The sequence below is a fragment of the Gekko japonicus genome, unplaced genomic scaffold (genome assembly GCF_001447785.1).
Source record: "Gekko japonicus isolate JY-2015 unplaced genomic scaffold, Gekko_japonicus_V1.1 scaffold1093, whole genome shotgun sequence".
NCBI classification, from domain to species: Eukaryota; Metazoa; Chordata; class Lepidosauria; order Squamata; family Gekkonidae; genus Gekko; species Gekko japonicus.
The window spans coordinates 389,507-410,839 of record NW_015160243.1 but is presented as its reverse complement, the minus strand read 5'-3'; the positions used below and the strand labels follow the sequence as shown (position 1 = coordinate 410,839).

At 41.4% G+C, this 21,333-nt stretch overlaps 1 protein-coding gene across 1 annotated transcript in view; it reads left to right on the top strand.

Annotated features, from left to right (window-relative positions):
* Nucleotides 1–21,333, top strand: part of DGKB (diacylglycerol kinase beta) — a 398,712-nt gene that overhangs the window by 170,944 nt on the left and 206,435 nt on the right. The window contains exon 21 of the mRNA XM_015413478.1: nt 18,670–18,734. Coding sequence (XP_015268964.1) covers nt 18,670–18,734 — 65 coding nt within the window. The remainder of the gene's footprint in view (nt 1–18,669; nt 18,735–21,333) is intronic.

Genomic DNA, 21,333 nt, shown 5'->3' with positions numbered 1-21,333 from the left:
TCCAAGATCTGAGGAAATTGGGCTAGCCTGGGCTACAGAGTTAGGAATTGTATAGTTCTTCCCTAAGAGAGCCCATCTCTGGTACAGTCTTATTGTATTGAATATAATGCTAACTGATTACTTTACTATGTAAATTGCTGAATAAGGACTTCATAAGACAACAATAGAACCTGCACAGAACATTAATCCAACTTACATTGTTAGCATCCTTATAGGCAAACACACCCACCTGTTCATGAAATTTCATTAAATTAATTAAATATCTCTGTATGGTTCGTTAGACTTTAAATGTTGGTAGATAAGTTATTCCTCTTGAACTGAATCATATTAGGAAAAAACACTATGGCTCTTGTAGTTGATAATAAGCAGACTATTCAATTGTGAGAGTTGAAGTTAAAATGCTGATTCAGTAGATGGAAAATACATTTAAGTTAAATATTAATTTAAATGTCTTCAATAATGGGTACCTATGCTATTTAAGGAAGTAATTATGCCACAGTGTAGTCAACAAGAGTATTGATTAGAATTTAATTCACTACAAGAAGACTCCAATCATTCTTAACAGAAGTTTTTTCCCCTCTTTAACAGTATACTGAAGCTTGTCCATGTTTTTTTTTTTTTGGTGGTCAATTTAGTAACAAGTTTGCAATTAATCATTTGCTGATTGCAATGAATGGTCTGTCAATAATATGCAGCTCACACTGCTAAAAGGGTTATACAGTGCTTTATTGTTTTCCTTTTGTCTTGGGAACACTTTGTCTAGCTATGTTTCCTAGAATGGATTTTGAATAGATGTTTTGAAGTAATGCATGCCAGCTTTAAAGAGACACCATGGACTGATTCGGCATATTAATCAAAATAAGCACTAACTTTCTTTTGGCATTTCAGTATTTGGACATCTGTTGACTTCTAATACGTGAAGTTGGACACTCTGGCATTAATGAAGAGTTTCATTATCTTAAATGTCATAACATTTGTTTGAATTACTCTGTGTAGGTTTCAAATGCTGAAATTGTAATCTTGAAATGCTCAACAGATTTCATTCTTTCAAAAATACATAAATGGAAGCTTGCTAAAAATTCCGTCAATAAGTTTCAGTCTGTGCAACAATGATTAAATCACTATGAAAGTTAGCGTACCTTGATTTTTAAAGGGACATTTAGCCATTAATGGCATTTGCTTCAGAGGTAATGAACATTGGGTTGGATCCAGTCAGTTTCCATTGGTGAAGAAGGGAGGATGGGTTATGTTTTGGATCTTGGGAACTGCATGTACAAAAGCCATGTGGAATGAAGACTATAATGAGTAGGGGAATTGGCTGAGACTGAGCAGAAAAGCTGGCTGGATTTTTCTTTTCTTTTTTTAAGATAATAAATAGCTGAAAAATGCATTTTTGTTTAATCTATGTTTCTGCAGTCATTAATGAAAGCCATTGTACCCCTTTCTGTGATATCTTGGGTGGTGGTGGGGAGATTCACGGCAAGGTTCTTGTACTCCATACAGGATTATTTACTACCTCTCACAAAGATATTTTACAATGAGCTGGAAAACCTATTCACCCAATACAATTTTTCTGTCATAGAAGCCTGTGCCATAATGGCATTGTTAATTTAACATTGAACTGATGACCTGTGACATTCTGGAAAGTGGTTTATATTTCATTGAAATTGTGTAGACCCTTTTCTTCCAGAATCAAAGAATTTTTTTTGTGGTGTAGTGGTTAGAGTGTGTGGAAAGGATCTGGGAGACCCAGGTTCAAATCCCTGCTCTGTTGTGAAAGCTTGCTGGGTGAACTTGGGCCAGTCATACACTCTCAGCCTAACCTACCTCACATGGTTGCTGTGAAGGTAAAATGGAGGGGTAGAGAATGATGCCAGTCACTCTTGGTCCACTTTGGAGAGAAAGGCAAGATATAAGTAAATAAATAAATAAGTGCAGATTCTGCTTGTTTGAAAGCACTCCACTTAAAAATTGCACACTCTGATCTATTTGAGGATTAGTCTTGCCCACAGGGATCAAACTGCTTCCTTAAGAAAATTTTCCAGTAGCTGTCCCTTGGAGGAAAAGTCACTTCATTTCAGTAGGTTCTTATAATTGTTCAGAATTGCTTACCCCAATGCAAGGCAAGCCCAGATGCTTGCAGTTTCACACCTGGGCTTGTATTAAGAAGAGGGACGTGCTAGCCCCCTTCCAGGCACATGTTTCATTTCCCTTGTTTCAAATTTACCTTGTAGTAGGGTTTTACAGATCCCCTGTGTTCTAAGTGGCACAATAGAAGCTTCCAGGTATGCACAGAAACCTCTGTCTGTTGCCAACTACACATCAGGAGATCTGTACTCTCCCCAGGTTTCCCTGCCACAATTTTCCCTTCTCAGACGTCCCAGATTCCCCTTTCAAAATCTCTGCAGTTCCTAAATTCAGTGCCGTTGCTGGTCTCAGTTGTGACTGCTAATGTTGCACAGTAGTGGATTTGCTTAGCAAGATAATGTCCCCTGTTCCATCATAATATTTGTGTACAAAGACATCCATGCTACCATTTGAATGAGATTTTTGCTACCTGATCAGAGGCCAGAAAAATACTACTTCAAAGTTATTTGCTTCTCTCAGTTCTCCTTGTGAATGCTGATAATAACAATGATCTGCCTCATGGAGTTGATGTGAGGATTGGAAAGAAAAAGGATATAAATTGCAAAGCAATTTAAGCATTAAAATTGCTATATACATTATTTACAAACAGCCTTGAGATCTAAATTTTAGATCTATATTCCACAAATTGTGTATATTTATAGGCCAGGCCTGTCACATAATAACAATAACAGTGTGTTAAGAGTATGTCTATTATAAATTATTTGTGCTTATAGCATTCCACTTTGTTATCATAATTGAAACTCTACATGGCTATTAATATTATATAGCACTTTGAGCATGCAAAGTGGTTTACATAACTTATTTCATTAATCACTGCAACAGGATAGGTGATGTGATAGAGAAAATTAAAATGACTATAAAGTCAAGGGAACTTACTGCTTAAAGCCAGCCAGTCAGCATGGCTCAATGGAAGATATTTGCAGATACCTGAAAACAGTGGTTTGGAAAATGGAATCCAGTGTTAGAAATACATAATATACTGGCATTATCCATAGTTAAAAATTCCCTGACTTCACATGACCATGATTTACAGATCCATTTCAGATTGTGGTTTCAGTGGAGACCCTGGTTAGTCTGGTAACATTTCTAAACCATGGTTAATAAGCGATGGGAGGGGGGATTTTTGGATACAGTGGAATGCACTTGTCCTTAAGGCTCATCTGTGTCTGTACCAGATAGTTGTGGACAAGCTAGGATTTGAACAGAGATATGTTACTTTTTAACATCAAGTCTGACCAGTGGACAGTATCGCTTCATATTAATGAAGTATATCTTGAACATAAGAACATAAAAGAAGCCATGTTGGATCAGGCCAATGGCCCATCCAGTCCCACACTCTGTGTCACACAGTGGCTAAAAACCAGGTTCCATCAGGAGGTCCACCAGCGGGGACACTGGATAATTCTTGGATATATTGGTCTTATTCATTTAGCATCACCAGCTAAATGTTTGATTATTTTAGTGGTGACTGCCTGTTGTATCCCTGGCTGCAAAATCAAGCCTGGATTTTCTCCACTGTAATTAAAGCATAGGCATTGATTATTGAATCTACCTCACTCCTCCCCTGTTACCATAGAATAAGGGAATACACATGTGTGCGCATTCATAAGTGCACAGCTGATCCAGGTATGCTGTCTTTGAGTCTATTTATGTGTTTGAGGAGGATATATTTTAGAAAGGAAGAGGCTTGCTGATAAAACAATTCCTGCCTTGGTATGTGCAGATGATACTGTCATGCTATCCCATTCACAATCGGACCTTAGGAGAGTACTACACGCCTTCACTACATATTGCAAAGAGGAGCAGCTGGCAATAAACTACCAAAAAACAAAAGTCCACATTTTTACCCAAAAAATGTTGAATCCACAGATGGCAAAGAGCCATAACATTGAACAAACAATAATCTTTAAATAGTCTTCCAGTCATCTGGACATTGGAGACCTCAGGGTACTGCATGCTGCAGAGACTGCCCAGAGAGCATCCTCCACCATTCTAAGATTCTATTCAACAAAAGAGCTTCCTGTATCCTTGCAGCAATCAAGGTCTTCCAAGGAAAGGTTGTCTCCCAGCTCTTATACAGTTCCCACCTCCGTATTTACAAAGAAAGACACTTACTGAAAGTGGTACAATCCAAGTTCCTAAGACTCCTCCTTGGAGTCCCCTTGGAGACTCATATGTGAATGCCTGCATCTAACTATTGTCTAAAACTCACCTTCAATCCAGTGGGCTTAGTACCCTTAGTCTTTGTCGATAGCCACTGTTCAACCTGGCAAAGGGCAATTGAGGGGAAACTCCTCTCCCCACAAGTCCTATTGTGTCTTGGGTATAAAAAAGATAAAGAAACAATTAAACAGTGGCTCTGGAATCACACACTACAGTCAGGTAAGGCACAAATACAGAAATATCCAATTATTCTGCTACATACCAAATGCTTCCTACCAGCAGATTATCTTATTTATTATTTATTCAATTTATACCCCGCCCTTCCTACCAAAGCAGGCTCTTAGATCCCCTGAGTTCTCCAAATATCGGAGAATCTTTACCATTGCACTTTTTAATGTTCTCCCCTCAGTCTTCCTGGAAGCAGACACCATCACGTCCCACTCCCTCAATGGCTCTTCCCATGCAGTGCAGGGAAAGTAGAGTCTATCAACCATATTCTGCTGCACTGCCCATTCTACAATAACATTTGATCTCAATATATAGCCCCAATCCTATCAACTCTACCAGGAAGATTTGAACAGCTTTACGTCTCCCTCCTTCTTGCAGATTCTTCCCAGGGGACAAAGTTGTTATATTTTGCCTTCGGGCTTGTGTGATATGCAAGTGGCTGACCAAATCTTATTTTTAAAAATTTTGTCTTATTTTTATTATTTGTATCTTTATCATTATTACTGATCTTGTACTGAAATAAACTTTGAACTTAACTGAAAGGAAGAGAAGACAGTTCTAAAATCAGAGATTCAATCTTATTGACTCCAAAGCATAGTTAACATGTAGAAAACGGAACTTTTCTGGCAATTCACACAATAAAAGGGTTTACTGTATAATCAGCAAAAAAATACATAGCTGGAATCAGTCCAAAGAGTATTGGATGGTATGTATGGTTACATGTAAGGTGTAAGGAGGGGTGATAGAGTAAGATTGCTTAACAGAGCCGCCTAAATTAAAGCTGCTAATGGCAGAACAAAGTTTGAGTTCAGTGGCACCTTTAAGACCAACCATGTTTTATTCAAGGCATGAGCTTTCGTGTACATGCACACTTCCTTAGATACATTGAAATGGAAGGTAACAGTTTGTTGATATATGTAGAGGGTGAACAGCAAATGAGCACACAACACAATGACAATGTTTTAACAGATGCAAAAGCTAAACAGAAATAAGTTAATGGCAGTTGCTCATGGAGGAGAAAGAAAGCAGATTGGTTGGAGGGTAGAAAGAGGGCTGGAAGGGGAGCCATTGAAGCTGAATTCTCTAATGTAGACTGTTTAGAGAAGGAGAGATTGGGATTTGAAAATGGAAGGTGGGAGAATACAAGTGCAAAAGATGGGGCTTTAATGGGCTTTAGCCATGGAAGAAAATGGGAAGACTACCAAAGAGAAGGAATGACAGGAGAGCTGTGAAGAACACAGCCTTAGTGGATTTGTTGGCAAATGTGGGGGGAGAGAGGCTTTTGGAAGGCAACTGGACAGCTGGGAATAGAGTTAAGGATTGGCCAAGTTTTCAGAGAAGGGAAGAGAAAATAAAGCCTGCCAGGCAAGGTTTTTTTTAAAATAATGGTCTTGTTGCTTGAGTTTGGTCTGAGCGCAGTTTCAGCAGCATAGTGGTGAAGGCAGTTGTCCGGGGAAAACGAAGGCCTGGAAGCACTTTTTAAACCAAGTTTCTGTAGGCTTTTTGGTTTAAGGTCATTTGGTTTGAGAAGATTGTTTGCAACACCAAAGGTTACTTTGTTAATTGGTTACAGGAGATGGTCTTATTAAAATGAAGGATGTTTTGATTGCCTTCTCAAATAGCTCTAGAACTTTCTTGACACTTTAAGAAGAGGTTTCAGTGATCCACAGTCTCTAGTCCTTGTTTTGGAGGGTGATCTTAGCGGTTTTTTTCTGCAGCTCCTGTGAGGGCCCCTGAAGCCAGTAACCCCTACCTCACTGCATCTTAGGCAATATACACTGTTAGGATTTTAAATAATGTTGTTTCAAGAATTTTGGAAAAGTGTATATGTATTTTTTGTGTATATATTTTAAAGATGTGCTCAAGTAATAACGTAAGAATTATCTCCTTTGCAGCATGGAATCAAACCTGTTTATTTAAACCAAATAGAAGAAATATTTTAGCTTCAAAGCCTTCCACTGTCATATGATGACCAAAATAATTAGTTCCTCTTTTGAATATTATAAGCTGTGTATTAAGTCAGTGGAAAATGTTTTTGCCTATCTAAATGATTCAGTCAAAACAGACATTCAGAAAATTCTTTCAACAGGAAGATGCATGCAAATCATCAGAGTGAAGAATGTAAGTACTTTGTCACAACTTAGTTTAAAGGTAAAGGTTTCCCTTGCTCAAAAGCCAGTCGAATCCAACTCTAGAGGGTGGTGCTCAGCTCTGTTTCCAAGCCGAAGAGCCAGTGCTGTCCGAAAACATTTCCGTGGTCTTGTGGCCGGCATGACTAAATGCCGAGGCACACAGAATGCTGTTACCTACTTGCAATTTCTTACTTTCGAACTGCTAGGTTGGCAGGAGCTGGGACCAGAGATGGGAGCTCACTCCATCACATGGCACTAGGGTCTCGAACTGCTGAGCTACCTTCCGGTCTGCAGCTTAGTGTCTTAACTACCGAGTCTTCATTTAGGTGGGACTAATTTTAACCCTACACCCTCTATCCCTGTTCTGCACTTCATTTATATGTCCAAAGATAAATTGCAGCTCTCCTGGTATTAGTAGTTTGATAGAGAGAAAAAATCTTGAAAAGTATAAAGGGTTGATTCAGATAATACACTTCCAGGCACATAGTGGAGTGTGGAACATGCCTTACCACCTCACCTACCTGGTACACTGTCCCAACTCTGATGCAGTAAGCTAGGCTGTATTGTCTGATTGAGAACATGTAAGCTCCTTGATAATGCAGAGCTTTGGGGGCAAAATTAGAGGTACACAAATGTCAGACCAATATGCTACCTGGTCAGGCATCACATGGAACCTATTACTCCCCATCTTGTAGTCTGAACTAGCTCAGGGTTGAATAGCAACAGCTTTTATTTCATTAACTAATATTTGCTAGTATTGTACTGAAATGTGGAGAGCGCTGCAAAACCTGTTGTTTTCTGCATAATTTTCCAGTGTACATAAAAAGGCAAAAATATTTGCCTCCTTTATGTGGCAGTTACCAGCATAAAGGAAATGGTGTACAATAAGATAAAAATCTTTATACCCTTTCTTGGCAAAGTGCTTTAAAGGAAATGATATACAATGTAATGTCTGCCACTCTTGGCAAACACATTGCCAAGGAGAATGAATGCTTATTGTGCTGTGAATCCCTTTCAGTGGGTGTGGTCAGACGGTGGGCTGGGGGCAGTGTAAACCACTCCAGTTCCAACTGGATGAATTTGATCCGGGGGAAGCGCGATCACACTCACCTCTCACTGCGCAGCACATCGCTCCCTGGCGTCCACACTTCAGGTGCTCAGCAGCGCATGTCGGTGGGTTTTAAAAAAAATTCTACACAGTTTGCACATGTGCATAGGCAATCTTTGATATAATTGAGATCTTCGCACATGCGCATAACACCGTAGCCCGAAAAGCATGCCCTGAAGCAAAGACTTCCCTTTAAACTTTGACATCGAAACTGGCCTCGATGAGGTCCCGGACTCGTCTGAGGGCTGAAACTGGGCACCGTTTAAAGTTTGCTTTTACTAACGCTGGGGCGAAGCTTCGCCCAAGCGCAAATCGCCTACAATTTAAAAAAATGGAGGATAAAAGCGGAAGCCTCGGGCTTCCGAACGGAAGTGGCTAGACACTGGCGGAGAGCGGTCAGACAGGGAAAATGCAGCTAGAACCAGAGCACTCAGGAAAACACCACTTGGGGACCTAGTAGCAAACTACACTGGTTTAAGGGGTGTTTGCGATGGTTGGCAACAGTTAGGGACGGGAGGCAGATGTTGTGAGTGTGATCGTATGTAAGTACTCCATGTCTAACCTGCTCATATACCGGCTCAAATGCCCCATCTGAACGCACCCAGTATGGTGATAGATGCCATTTTTTTAAAGAAAGTGATCCCCAAGAAGTGATCAACCAGAAAACTTTCCAGGACAGAGAAAAAGATTGTGCAAAAAATTATTTATTTAGGGCAATCACTGAAAATGTGCAGCACCAGCTTTATCTCAGATTTTCTGGGTTTTAAGACTGCAATGGCTCAAGTGGTTAAGACGCTGAACTGCAGGCTGGAAGGTCAGTAGTTCAGCAGTTCGAGACCCGAGTGCCACATGACAGAGTGAACTCCCGTCTCTGTTTCCAGCTCCTGCCAACCTAGCAGTTCAAAAGCAAGAAATTGCAAGTAGATAAATAGGTACTGCTTCGGTGGGAAGGTAACAGCATTCCGTGCGCCTTGGCATTTTGTCATGCTAGTCACATGACCACAGAAATGTCTTTGGACAGCGCTGGCTCTTCGGCTTGGAAACGGAGATGAGCACCGCAGCCCTAGAGTCGAATTCGACTGGCTTTCGAGCAAGGAAAACCTTTACCTTTGCCTTAAAATCAGCATACACACAAAAAAGGCAATGCATTAAACAATGAACAATACATATATGACAGCTGCATTTATAACTTTTGAAAGCTGCAGTTTCACTGTGCAAGCAAAGTTATTAGGTCATATGAACAATGCAACATATATTTAATGGAGAATAACCCAATTAATCAAATCCTACACAACAGGATTTTCCAAAATACGAGCGTTAAATCAGAGTATCTGAAAACCAGTATAGCAACAAACCAAAATACAACAAATTAACAGACAACTTCTCCAGAGTTGCATTTCAGATCTTAGTAAATGCCTTTAACTTATGTATTTCAATTTAATTTCTTGAATTTTTTTTGCTGGTATCCATATCATATAAAGGCAGAGAGAAAGACACCCCCACTCACAAATCTCTGTCACCAGTGTAAATGAAAAAGTATAGACATGTTCCCATGCCTAATATTGTGTTAGTATCGGCCTTGGTTGACGAAGAGCTTTGTACTGTATGATGTCTCTCCCATTCTTGGCATACACTTTGCCAAGAAAGGGAAGGGATTGTGCTGTGGATCCTAGTAGGAGAGATATAAAGTATTACATTGTAATACAAAAGTTTGCTAAACATGTGGGAGCTCCCATAAACATATGAGGTCTACCTTCTAGTTAGGGATGTGCACCTAGTGGGAAAATATTGTTTTAGGGCTTCTTTTATTTTGGGAAGGGCAGAAACACCAGTATTTGATGGTATTTCATCCCCTAGTACCATTTTGGGATTTGGGATTTCCCCCCCTGAATTATTGCCTATGGGTGACTTTGGGTGGGGGGAATCTGGAGTAGTTGTTTTTACAGACACCAGTGTTGCAAGGGATCTAATACTGCCCACTAAAAACCTCTGAGGTTCTAGTGAATTGGACCAAGGGATCCAGTTGTACGAGCCTCTGAACAAGGTGTCTATAGCTATCCTACTTGCAGGGTTGCAGCCTGGGAGGGGGAAATGGCCCTGAAAAGTCCCCTGTATACACAAAGGAGGGAGAGAAGGAGGGAGAATGAGCCAGCCAGACCCACAGCTGTGCTGCCTGGTTCCTGCTGTCCAGGGGCTGCCTGCCCCAGGCCAGATGAGACTTGCACCAGTGGGGAGCCATATTTCCCAGGCCAGGTGAAACTCAAATTGGCCAGAAACCACCTTCCTTGGGCCAGGTAAGACTTGTGCCAGCCAGGAGCCACTTTTCCTGGGTCAGGAGAGATGCCTCCCTTCCCCTCTCCCTCCCATTGTCCATTAAAGAGGGGCATTGGAGGCCATGGCTGGTTGGTTGTGGCAGAGTCAGTTGAAACTTAATCCGATGAAGACAGAGGTCTTGTACCTGAGTTGAGGGGGGGATCAGGCTGCTCACCCTGGATGGTGCACTACTTTCACCAGCCCAGGTGAATAGTCTGGGGGTGATCCCGGATTCCTCACTTTCCATGGAGGCCCAGGACACCACAGTTGCCAGGTCTGCCTTTTTCTATCTTCAGCAGATCAGGCAATTGGCCTCCTACCTCTCCCCCCAGGACTTGGCTACAGTGACCCATGCAGTGGTCACTTCCAGGCTTGATTACTGTAAATCACTTTATATGGGCTTGCCCTTGAGACTGATCTGAACTCCAGGTAGTACAGAAGGTGGTGGCACCTGTGTGGGCATGCATTCAGCCGGTGTTGTGCCGTTTGCACTGGCTACCAATTGAATATTGGATCCACTTCAAGGTGTACCTCCTCTCCCCATATGTCCCTCATAGAGACTTGTGCTCACTGGATCAACACCTACTGGTTATCCCCGGCCCAAAGGACATCTTCCTAGCCTCAACAAGGGCCAGGGCTTTTTCTGCCCTGGCCTAGTGGAATCAGCTCCCACTGGAGATAAGGGCCTTGTGGGACCTTTTACCATTCTGCAGATCCTGCAAAACTGAGCCATTCTGCAGGGTTTTGGGGTGAGGCAGTGGGCATCCATCTTAGTTGGCCTCTGTGCTTTAGCTCCCAATCTACTGAAAGTTCTGACTCCATCTATACAGGCCTGATAGTCTTTCTTTTATGTAAATTGCTGCTACCTCTGAATTTTACTGTTTTAATGATTTTAATGTAATATCATTTTATTGTAATGAGTCTTTGGCTGCAGTGTCACACACCAAATAATCCACTTTCAATCCACTTCCACTGCACTTTCCAATTGGATTTTGCCAGTTTACACAGTAAAATCCAGCTGGAAAGTGGACTGAAAGTGGGTTGAAAGTGTGACTGCAACCTTTGACTCTCTTCGTTGTGATCTGCCCTGAGCCCGTTTGGGGAGGGAAGAATAAAAATCTGAAACATAAATAAATAAAATAAATCAGGGTTGGCATTCATGGCCCTGGATATTCCAAACTTTTACCACACAAAAAAAAGACCTGGATACTGATATTCCCAAGAAACCTGTTACCCAAATATACCCATAACTACCAATGAGGTATTTAGGGGGTATGAATTTCACCAAATATATCCAAGCAAATATCTGTAGTAACAGTCTTCCTACCCATTTAGTTTGAAGAGGTAGTGTCACTTGCTGTCTTATGTGTTCCCACTGAGGTAAGTCTCTAGAAACAGTTTTTAAAAATTATTTGAAGCTTAGTCTCTTTTGTAACAGAATACCAAATATACATTCCTTAACTAAGACTTTTAAAAACGTTCACAGTATTTTTAAAGCAGATTTGCATGTCTTCCATTGTTTTATATATTTGTTCTTTTGTAATCACAAGGTGGGCAATGAATACTGTTTAGTATGTTTTATTCTGTCAAAGTTGTGGCATTGTATGAAAAAAAAATAACTCTGTAGAACGCTGATTCCCTTACCTAGTGATATTACACTATTGCAGAATATATACATCCCTATTGAATGTATATATGTCACTAACCTGTTAGTGTTCTTTGAGGGACTGAACAAACATGTGGACAAGGGGGACCCAATAGATGTTGTTTACCTTGACTTCCAGAAAGCTTCTGATAAAGTTCCTCATCAAAAGCTCCTAAGCTCAATAGTCACGGGATAAAAGGACAAGTTTTTTTGTGGATCAAAAACTGGCTAATTAATAGGAAACAGAGAGTGAGTATAAATGGGCAGTTCTCTCAGTGAAGGGGGGTAAGCAGTGGGGTACCGCAGGGATCAGTACTTGGTCCACTGCTTTTTAACTTGTTCATTAATGATTTGAAGTTGGGAGTAAGCAGTGAAGTGGCTAAATTTGCGGATGACATGAAGTTGTTCAGGGTGGTAAGAACCAGGGAGGATTGTGAGGCACTCCAAAGGAATCTGTTGAGGATGGGCGAGTGCGCATCAACATGGTAAATGGGGTTCAGTGTGGCCAAGTGCAAGGTGATGCACATTGGAGCCAAAAATCCTAAGTATAAATACATGTTGATGGGGTCCGAACTGGCAGAGACTGACCAAGAGAAAGATCTTGGAATCGTAGTGGATAACTCACTGGAAATGTCAAGACAGTGTGTGACTGCAATAAAAAAGGCCAATGCTGTGCTGGGGATTATTAGGAAGAGAATTGAAAACAGATCAGCCAATATCATAATGTCCCTGTATAAATCAATGGTGCAACCTCATTTGGAATACTGTGTACAGTTCTGGTCACCACACCTCAAAAAGGATATTATAGCACTGGAAAAAGTGCAGAAAAGGGCAACTAGAATAATAAAATGGTTGGAACACTTTCCCTATGAAGAAAGGTTAAAGCGCTTAGGGCTCTTTAGTTTGGAGAAATGATGGCTGAGGGTTGACATGATCAAGGTTTATAAGAGTATGCATGGGATAGAGCAGGTAGAGAAAGATATACTTTTCTCCCTTTCTCACAATACAAGAACTTGTGGGCACTCCATGAAATTGCTGAGCAGTTGGGTTAGAACAGATAAAATGAAGTACTTCTTCACCCTAAGAGTGATTAACACATGGAATTCACTGCCACAGGAGGTGGTGGCGGCTACAAGCATGGACGGCTTCAAGAGGGAATTAGGTAAACATATGGAGCAGAGGTCCATCAGTGGCTATTAGCCATGAGGTATAGATAGGAACTCTGGGGCAAGTGATGCTCTGTATTCTTGGTGCTGGGGGGGGCAACAATGGGAGGGTTTCTAGTGTCCTGGCCCCATTGATGGACCTCCTGATGGCACCTGGTAGTTTTGGTCGCTGTGTGACAGAGTGTTGGACTAGATGGGCCATTGGCCTGATCCAACATTGGCTTCTCTTATGTTCTTATGATCTATTTCAATAAGATTTCAATCATATGTGCCTTCCATTTTGGGAATAGCTGTGTCCTATTCCCCCAACAGAAGGATAATAACATTTTTTTTCAGAGACAACAGACATCTTTTTGGAGCAGACCTTTTGGGAAGATGAACTTTGAAATTCTCACAAACCTATTACAGCAGATGTCAAAGGTGTATTTGGATAATGTCAGCAATATTAAATAGTGGGTATAACACGGCAGAGGTGAAGGCATAGTGATTTCAGCAAGCAGCAGTTTATTGCATCTCAACACGAATGCTCTAGATGGGACAACTGCCCTAACTATATACACCTAAGCCAATCCCAGCCCCCATGCAATTGGTGAGTTCAAATGGCCTCCAGGCTCCAGATTGGATGGCTGTCCACAGGGGCCAATCCGCAGGCAGGTTCCAGGATCCTGCCTGCCTTTGTTCTGGGGCTTCAAGCTCTAACTAGGTGGCCTGCCCAGACAAGCCCAGACATGCCTCTCCATGCTCCCTCTAAGGTGGCCTGTCAGACAAGTCCAGGCATGCCTCCAGCAGCAGTTAAGCTGGAGTGGAGGATTGCTCATGTCCAGACATACCAAGTAACGACAATACAGTTCAGCACAGGTGCTCAAATGAATAGTAGAAATTAATTTGTAAGTGATGCTGCCAGTATAGCATCTAAACAAAAGTTAGCAAACAATATATGCAAAAATCTAGTAGACAACTGCCTCCTGATTTGGGGCAATAATGAAATATATACATAGAGCAGATACATAAAACAATACCTACAGCAGAAGGCAGCTGGATAAAAAGGGAAGGTTAAATAGCTACTGACAAAATACTGAGCCATTATGCATATAAAGGGAGGCTGATCTTGTGCTAGGTATAAAGAGAGACCATTAAAGGGCTCAAAAAGCTGAATGGGGAAGCATATGGGGAAAAAATCAAGGTTGTTAGAAAACTGTATTGAATATCATAAAAATTATAAATTGTATGTTTTATTGAACTCAGCAAGCAGACATAGGCTTGGAATAGGGTATGTATGTATGTAAGACATGTGTGTGTGTGTGTGTATTTAATTGCTAGAAAAATGCTGTTTAAAAATTGCTAAGGCTGCACAATTGTAAAGCATATGTATGTATTTTTTTACAAAAAAAATATTCTGTCTTGCCAAGACTCTAACAAAGTCATACACAGGGTTGGATCTAATCAACTTTTCTGCTGGTGAAAAAATGAGACAACCTCATTGACTACTCAAAAAAACTATGCTGAGAATCATGGGACTTGCATGTACATAGGTCATGCAGAATGGGGGCTGTAGTATGGAGGTGAATTTGCTGAGATTGAATGAAAAATGTGGATGGATTCAACCCATGAATACTTAAAGACAACACAGATAACAGTAATTGATATTGGGGTGAATCCAGACTAAAATTCCCAGTGGCAGAATGCAACTCCCCTGCCCCCCACAGCACACTGAACTCCACAAAATGCTCCTGGAGGAAAGGGAACCCTGAGAAATGACATAAAAGGAGCCTTAATCGAGAAGGGGGAGTGGATGGAGATTTCTGATTTAGTTAGCTTCAATCCATTGTCTCTAATGGTGCAATAAGTATACAAAATTTGGCTGATACTGTAAGTGAAATAATTATGTTCAATAGAAGTGGACAGTTCAAACAGCTGCTAGTTATTTTCAAGAGTGTATGTGTATGTCCATGTGTAACCTCAGCTTGTGGGTTCTGTGGGGCAGACCTTAGAATGAATCTTGCAATCATTCAGAGAAAACAAAACTTTTTTTTAACTTTTCAATTTACATCATATAACAAAACATAGAACTTAGTAACATGCCAGAACAGGGATCTTTAAAGTTCAAACAATTAACTTCTCCCTTCTTCACAGCCTGGCACCCCCAAAGTCCATCCTTTTCCTCTTGTTGGTGGGTCAAGAAGTCTCCAGCTGAACACTCTGTGCACCAGGTTCCAAAATAAGGGTCCAAGTTGAACGCCCCACTAGATGACACAGCCCTTAAGACCCTATGATTAAGGTTTAAGCTCCCCAGCAAAGCAGTCTGGCTTCCCTCTTCAGCTTTCCACAAGGTCTGCACCCTTCTGCATTTAGAGGTTCCACCCCTTCCTGGCTCATTCCATTCCCAGCTAGGGGGTTACACATGCAAACAAGCAAACTGTCTCAAATTGACTCTCTCACTGTGTGGGTCATCTGTATCTTCTCACCAAGTGAAAAAAAAAACATTTTCCCCCACTCATTGGGTACAGATACAACCAGGTGTAAAATGGTCATCTGTATGGTCTCTGTGTGTCCCAAATCAGCATGGCTGGAGGATTGAAAACAAACACAAATATTTTCTTGCCAATTATATTTTCAAAAAAGAGAAGAAGCAGTGACATTTATTTGATTTACATCAAGTTATCTTGTGAATGTCCATAGCCAGACTTGATTTACTAAACAGGATGTGGAGTAGACAATAGATTATTAGTAGCATCATACAGAAGATATTGATGTTGTCAAAACCTTATACAGTAATTAAGGACATTAACAGCTTGCTTGGTGGAAGATATTTAGAACTCTGACTTGGCAATTGTATAGCTTTATTTTTTTATACAGAGACATTCATTTTCCCTTCTTGAGAACTAAATTTTGTGTTTTTCTTTATATCAGCTCAAAATAGTGTTGATCTAAAAGTTTTGCATCTGTGTGGTTTGCCTGCTTCTGTAGCCACTGCCAAAGCAGAAGCTAAGCCTACCTTGCCACGTGACATCCTATGCCAAAACACTGTACCTAGGATTGTCACTGTAGTCTTTGGCACTGCACACAGACAAAAAATGGTTAAAATTAATAGAAGTAGTCATAGTCTTAGTTGGATCTTGGATATCCTCACCAAATTGAGCCCAGTTGTGCATGCTACAGATCTGTGTCATTGGCCAGCATACCTAGAAAATATGCACACACTAAAGGTATACGTAAAATCTGATGCCTGATACGATGAAGCTGCTTCTACTTGCAACTCATGCACATACACAGAATCTAGACACATTCTCAGAAGGAGTGAGTCTATTGAAAAGTGAATTAATTAAGCTTCAAAGTACCCAATCCAATGGAAGTGGGTGTATCACATTTCTTGCAATGTATTATTTGGTGAATAGCTGCTTGCAGTGAAGCAGGCATATGTATTTTCATAATTAATGTTGAAAGTTAAAAAGCCTGTAACTTTAACTTTAAAGTATTTTGTCATACGTTGAGTAACTTTGCTCACCAAATATTTAGTAGTACAATATATCAATTCAATTGATTGTGATATAGTGACACTGCAATAGCTATCACTGCATCTGATCATAAACAAGGAGCAGAACTGTCCTAACTATGCACTGTATGCTGTAAAAAGGTTGATGAAACACCTTGCTTAATGCTACAGCTAACAATTAAGTGGGAGATCAAACTAAGAAGCCCATTGTTGGGTAGCGTTCTTCTTTTGGCAGTCCCCCTGCCCTTTTTATGGAAATTACAAGATAGAACTGCTCAATGTATTGAGGATGCCATGATTTTTTATTACCATGAGATAAAATACTTAGTTATACTTGGCGTTACATAGCCCAAAGGAGGCAATTTATCTGTAATGGAATCAGGGGAACCAGAGTCAAAGGGAAAGGACTGGTTTTTTTTTCCAGTTACTGTTATATATCTGATAATTCTTAGCTTCAAATATCCCATTGTTCATTCACTGTGGCCTGCTTCTAGTTTGGTGTAGAGCCGGTTTGGTGTAGTGGTTAAGTGCGTGGACTATCATCTGGGAGAACTGGGTTTGATTCCCCACTCCTCCACTTGGACCTGGCTGAATGACCTTGGGCAAGCCGTAGTTCTGATAAGGGCTGTTCTTGAAAAAGAGCAGTTTCTGTCAAGAGCTCTCTCAGCCCCACCCACCTCACAGGTTGTCTGTTGTGGGGAGGGGAAGGGAAGGAGTTTGTAAGGCACTCTGAGACACCTTTGGGTTGTGAAGGGTGGGGTATAAATCCAATCTCCTCCTCTTCTTCTAATCCCCGTTTTGACACATATGTAGGTCCACTAGTGACTGTCAGCCATAATGCACTAATATATTAACAAAACTAAAAAATAACCACAGCAAGAATAGCAAAATCAACATTATATATTCATCATAAAGTATCAGTTGTCACATGTTTCAGCCTTCTGAAAGATAGTTCTAGCTGCAGGAGAGGAAAGACTTTTAGGCAATAATGTTAAAAAAATGTGGTTACTTACTCAACCTAGACTCTGGTGAAGGAGAAACCAGAGTAAAGTCTCACTAGGTGACCTGTGGGTACAATCAGGTTGCGAATATGACTAATTCCATGGAACTTTTTATACTGGGGGCTGAGACACAAGTGAGTTTGAGGGAAGGGAAGAAAGGAAACCAACTGATATTGTGATGAGTAGAGAAGATATTGTGTGCGCACGTTGGGGCTGGAGTTGACATAGACAGTGTGTACCTGTACCTATTTCCTATTCTTGCCCTGTTTTTGAGGTGGATCAAATAATACCCTCAGACTATTATTTTAAGGTATTAGTATTGTTCCCATTTGCTTATTCCATGTAGTGTGGTGCAGTGGTTAAGAGCAGTTGACTCTAGCTTGGAGAACTAGGTTTGATTTCCCACTCCTCCACATGAAGCCTATTGTCCTTGGGCCAGTCACAGTTCTCTCAGAACTGTCTCAGCCCCATCTATGTCACAAGGTGCCTGTTGTGGGGAAAGGAAGGGAAAGGCAGTTGTAAGCGGCTTTGAGACTCCTTAGGATAGAGAAAAGTGGGATATAGAAACCTACTACTACTACTACTATGATGATGATGATGATCAGTGTTTAAAATGTCCTATAATGTGGAAAAGGTTCTTGTCTGATAATGATCTGAAACAAAAATATTTTCCAAGTCCATTAAGTTTCTCAAACTAAGTTTTAAACGGCTAATATAATTTTTTTTACCTGGAAATACTAATACAAGATATTAATGAGCAGTGAACTTTACCATGTGGTGCTTTTTAGAAATGAATGTAGCATGTGTAACACCTTGCCCTTCGTTTGTACTGAACATTGATTCTTTTCCCCAAAAATATCTTCCTAGTGAAAGAATTCCGGTTTCTTTCCATCACCTGAAATATAAGAGGTCTAAATGGCTTTGTTCAAATAATTTGAAGAATGCCATTGTTCTATTTCTTGGGACTGAAACAATGGCAGTTTCATTATATAAAAAGAACTGTAGGACAGCATCCCTATGAACCATCTATAAAAATGAATTCCATGTGCTGCACCATTGTTAGGGACCCTTTATCCAAATCTAGCCAGCATCTTACTCTTTAATTAACTGTTTAATTACTGTTTAATTAACCCGCATAAAAAAGCTTAGGATGTAAGAATACATCTCTCATTTGGAAATCTAAAGATGTAGGCAGATAACAGCTTTGCAAAAATATTTCATATTTTGTGATTCTCTAAAATAATAAATTTATTCTTAAATATTTTCTTCCAGGATGCTTCAATTGCTCATAGGTTTCACATCATGCGAGAAAAACACCCAGAGAAGTTCAACAGTAGGTGAGAGCACATATTCATTCTCTCTCTCTCTCTCTCTCTCTCTCTCTCTCTCTCTCTCTCTCTCTCTCTCTCTCTCTAAATTTATATCATGAATAAACTATTTTCAGGTTACAGTGGTACATATACAATTACAAAGTATGTTGTAATTTATTGTGTGTTTATCATGAACATGGAATGATATCACTATCCACAGCATCAGTAGCCATAGCATTGTTTCATCTTATATTAAAGTGAGTGATTCCAGCAGTCATATTTTATTTCAGTTTTGTTCCTCATTTTCATGGAACTGATCTTTGCATGTGGCAAATGGGCCATAGCTCAGTGGTAGAGCTTTTGTTTTGCATGCAGATGTTACCAAGCTCAACTCCTGGCATCTTCAGTTAATGGGATAAGTATTAAGTGATGTGAAAGACCTCCATCTGAGTCCCTGGAGAGCCACTACCAGTCAGAGTAGGTAATACTGACTTCAATAGACTGTGGTCTGATACAGAAGGAGGCCACTTAATGTGTTCACAGATAACCATTTTGTTTCCTTCATGTTTTTCCAGAAAACTGGATTAGACATTTAATTTTTTTTCTCCTAACAATACTATGTACTACCTATGTACTACTTGATAAATTTAATTGCCAGGGAAAAGAAGGTGGATGAAATTTGAGCTGGGATTATGAAGTAGCCAAACTCTGGGTTTGAGAATTAGGGGATGCCCGATGAAGTTGGTGGGGAATAGTTTCAGGGCACTCAAAAGAAAATACTTTATTCAGCAAGTAAATGTTGATGCAGTGATGACCATGAGTGTAGATGGCTTTAAAAAGGGGTTAGACAGATTAGTAGAGGATAGGTTCATTGGTGGCTACTAGACGTGGTAAATAAAGAGACAGCTACCTCTGAATACCATTGTAAGGAGGCAGCATCAAGAGAAGCCTCTAGGCTCATACTTTGGCCCTCCAAGGCAACAGTGTGTGGTGCAGTATACTGGACTAGATGGTCCACTGGTCTGATTCAGCATCTATATATCTAATAGCCAAGTTGCCCCCTCCATGCGGATATCTAAATCCGCACATCGGGGGCACTTGGGGGGCAGGGAGATTTTCCTGCACACTTGGAGCAGTCTCCAGGTGTGCAGAAAAATCTAAAAAGTTGAAAAAATACACAGGGGATACTTAAATCCCCCCCAAAGTGAAAGAGCTTTCCCTGTGCATGTGCAGAGAACGCTCTGGCTGTTGGGGGCAGACTTGGTGGGCCCGGTGACTAGGAGTCGCTTAAACTGCACCACCGGAGCCGGGGGGGCTTGGCGGGCCCACATGGCTCACCGCTGCCAGGGCAGAGGAGAAGGATTGGCGGGCCTGGCAGCTGGGAGCCACGTGGGCCTCACTGTCAGTGCAGGAGGGTTGGGGGGAGAAGGATTGGCAAGCCCGGGCCTCACCATTGGTGCAGGGGGGAGCGGGGAAGAAGGCTCACCTGTGGCTGCTTCCTCCTCCTTCTCCATGTGGAGCTCCTTCCCCCCTGCGAGTATCGCAGGTCCCCCCCTTCTTGTCCTTATTCTATTAGCCAGAGGTTTTTTTTCTATGTGGATATTTATTTCCACCAACAGGGGGCTCACTCTCTCCCAACAACTTTTCCTACATAGTCAGTAGACTTCCTGGGTTTGTAGAAAAATCCAAAAACTAAAAAAATCCCCTCAGGGATGGCTGAATTCCCCCAAAAACCTTTTGAAATGGCCTCTGCAGGGATCTGCTTCAGGCATCAAGGGTGAGAGATTAGAATGTTCGGGGGGGGGGCTTCTAACTGGCTCTGTCAGTAAAAGGATGGGGGAAGGGCCCTTTCCAGGCCTCTTTTGGCCTTTCAGGGAGGGAAGGAGGGAGCCTTGGGGCGAGGCCTCACAAGAGTTGCCAGTGCCAGGCTGGGGGATTTCTAGAGATTTTGTGGTGGACTCTAAGGAAGGCTGGGTTTGGGAAGGGAGAGGACTCAGCTGGGCATAATGCCACAGAGTCCACCCTCCATTTTCTGCAGGGAGACAGACCTCTGCTGTCTAGAGTCCAGTTGTAATTCTGGGGGGTCTCCAGGTCCTATTTGGAGGTTGGCAACTCTAGGCCTGGCAGTAGTCTAGGGTTGCCAGGTCCCCCCTGATTTGCATTACTCACCTAGCCTTGGCTGCTTGCTATTGTTCATCAGCAGCCACCTTATGAAAGCCAGTGAGGTGCAGCAGTTAGAGCTTCAAAGTAGGGTCTGCAAGACCCAGGTTCAGATCCCCATCTTGCAGTGGAAGCTGACTGTGTGATTTTGGACCATTCACAAATTTAGCCTAACCAACCTCACAGGGTTGTTGTGCAGATAAAAAGGAGGAGGGAATAATGAAAGCTGCTTTGGTCCCCACTGTGGAGAAAGACTGTAATTTTCCTAGGTAGAGGCTGGGGGGTGACGATGGAAAGCAGAAGACAGAGAGGCAGAAAAGGGTAGGTTGGCTGTTGGGTGGGAAGAAAATAGGGTTGCCAACTCCAGGTTGGGAAATTCCTGGACATTTGAGGGGTGGAGCCTGGAGAGGGTGGGATTTGAGGAGGGGAGGAACTTTGGATGGTGTAATGTCATAGACTCCACCCT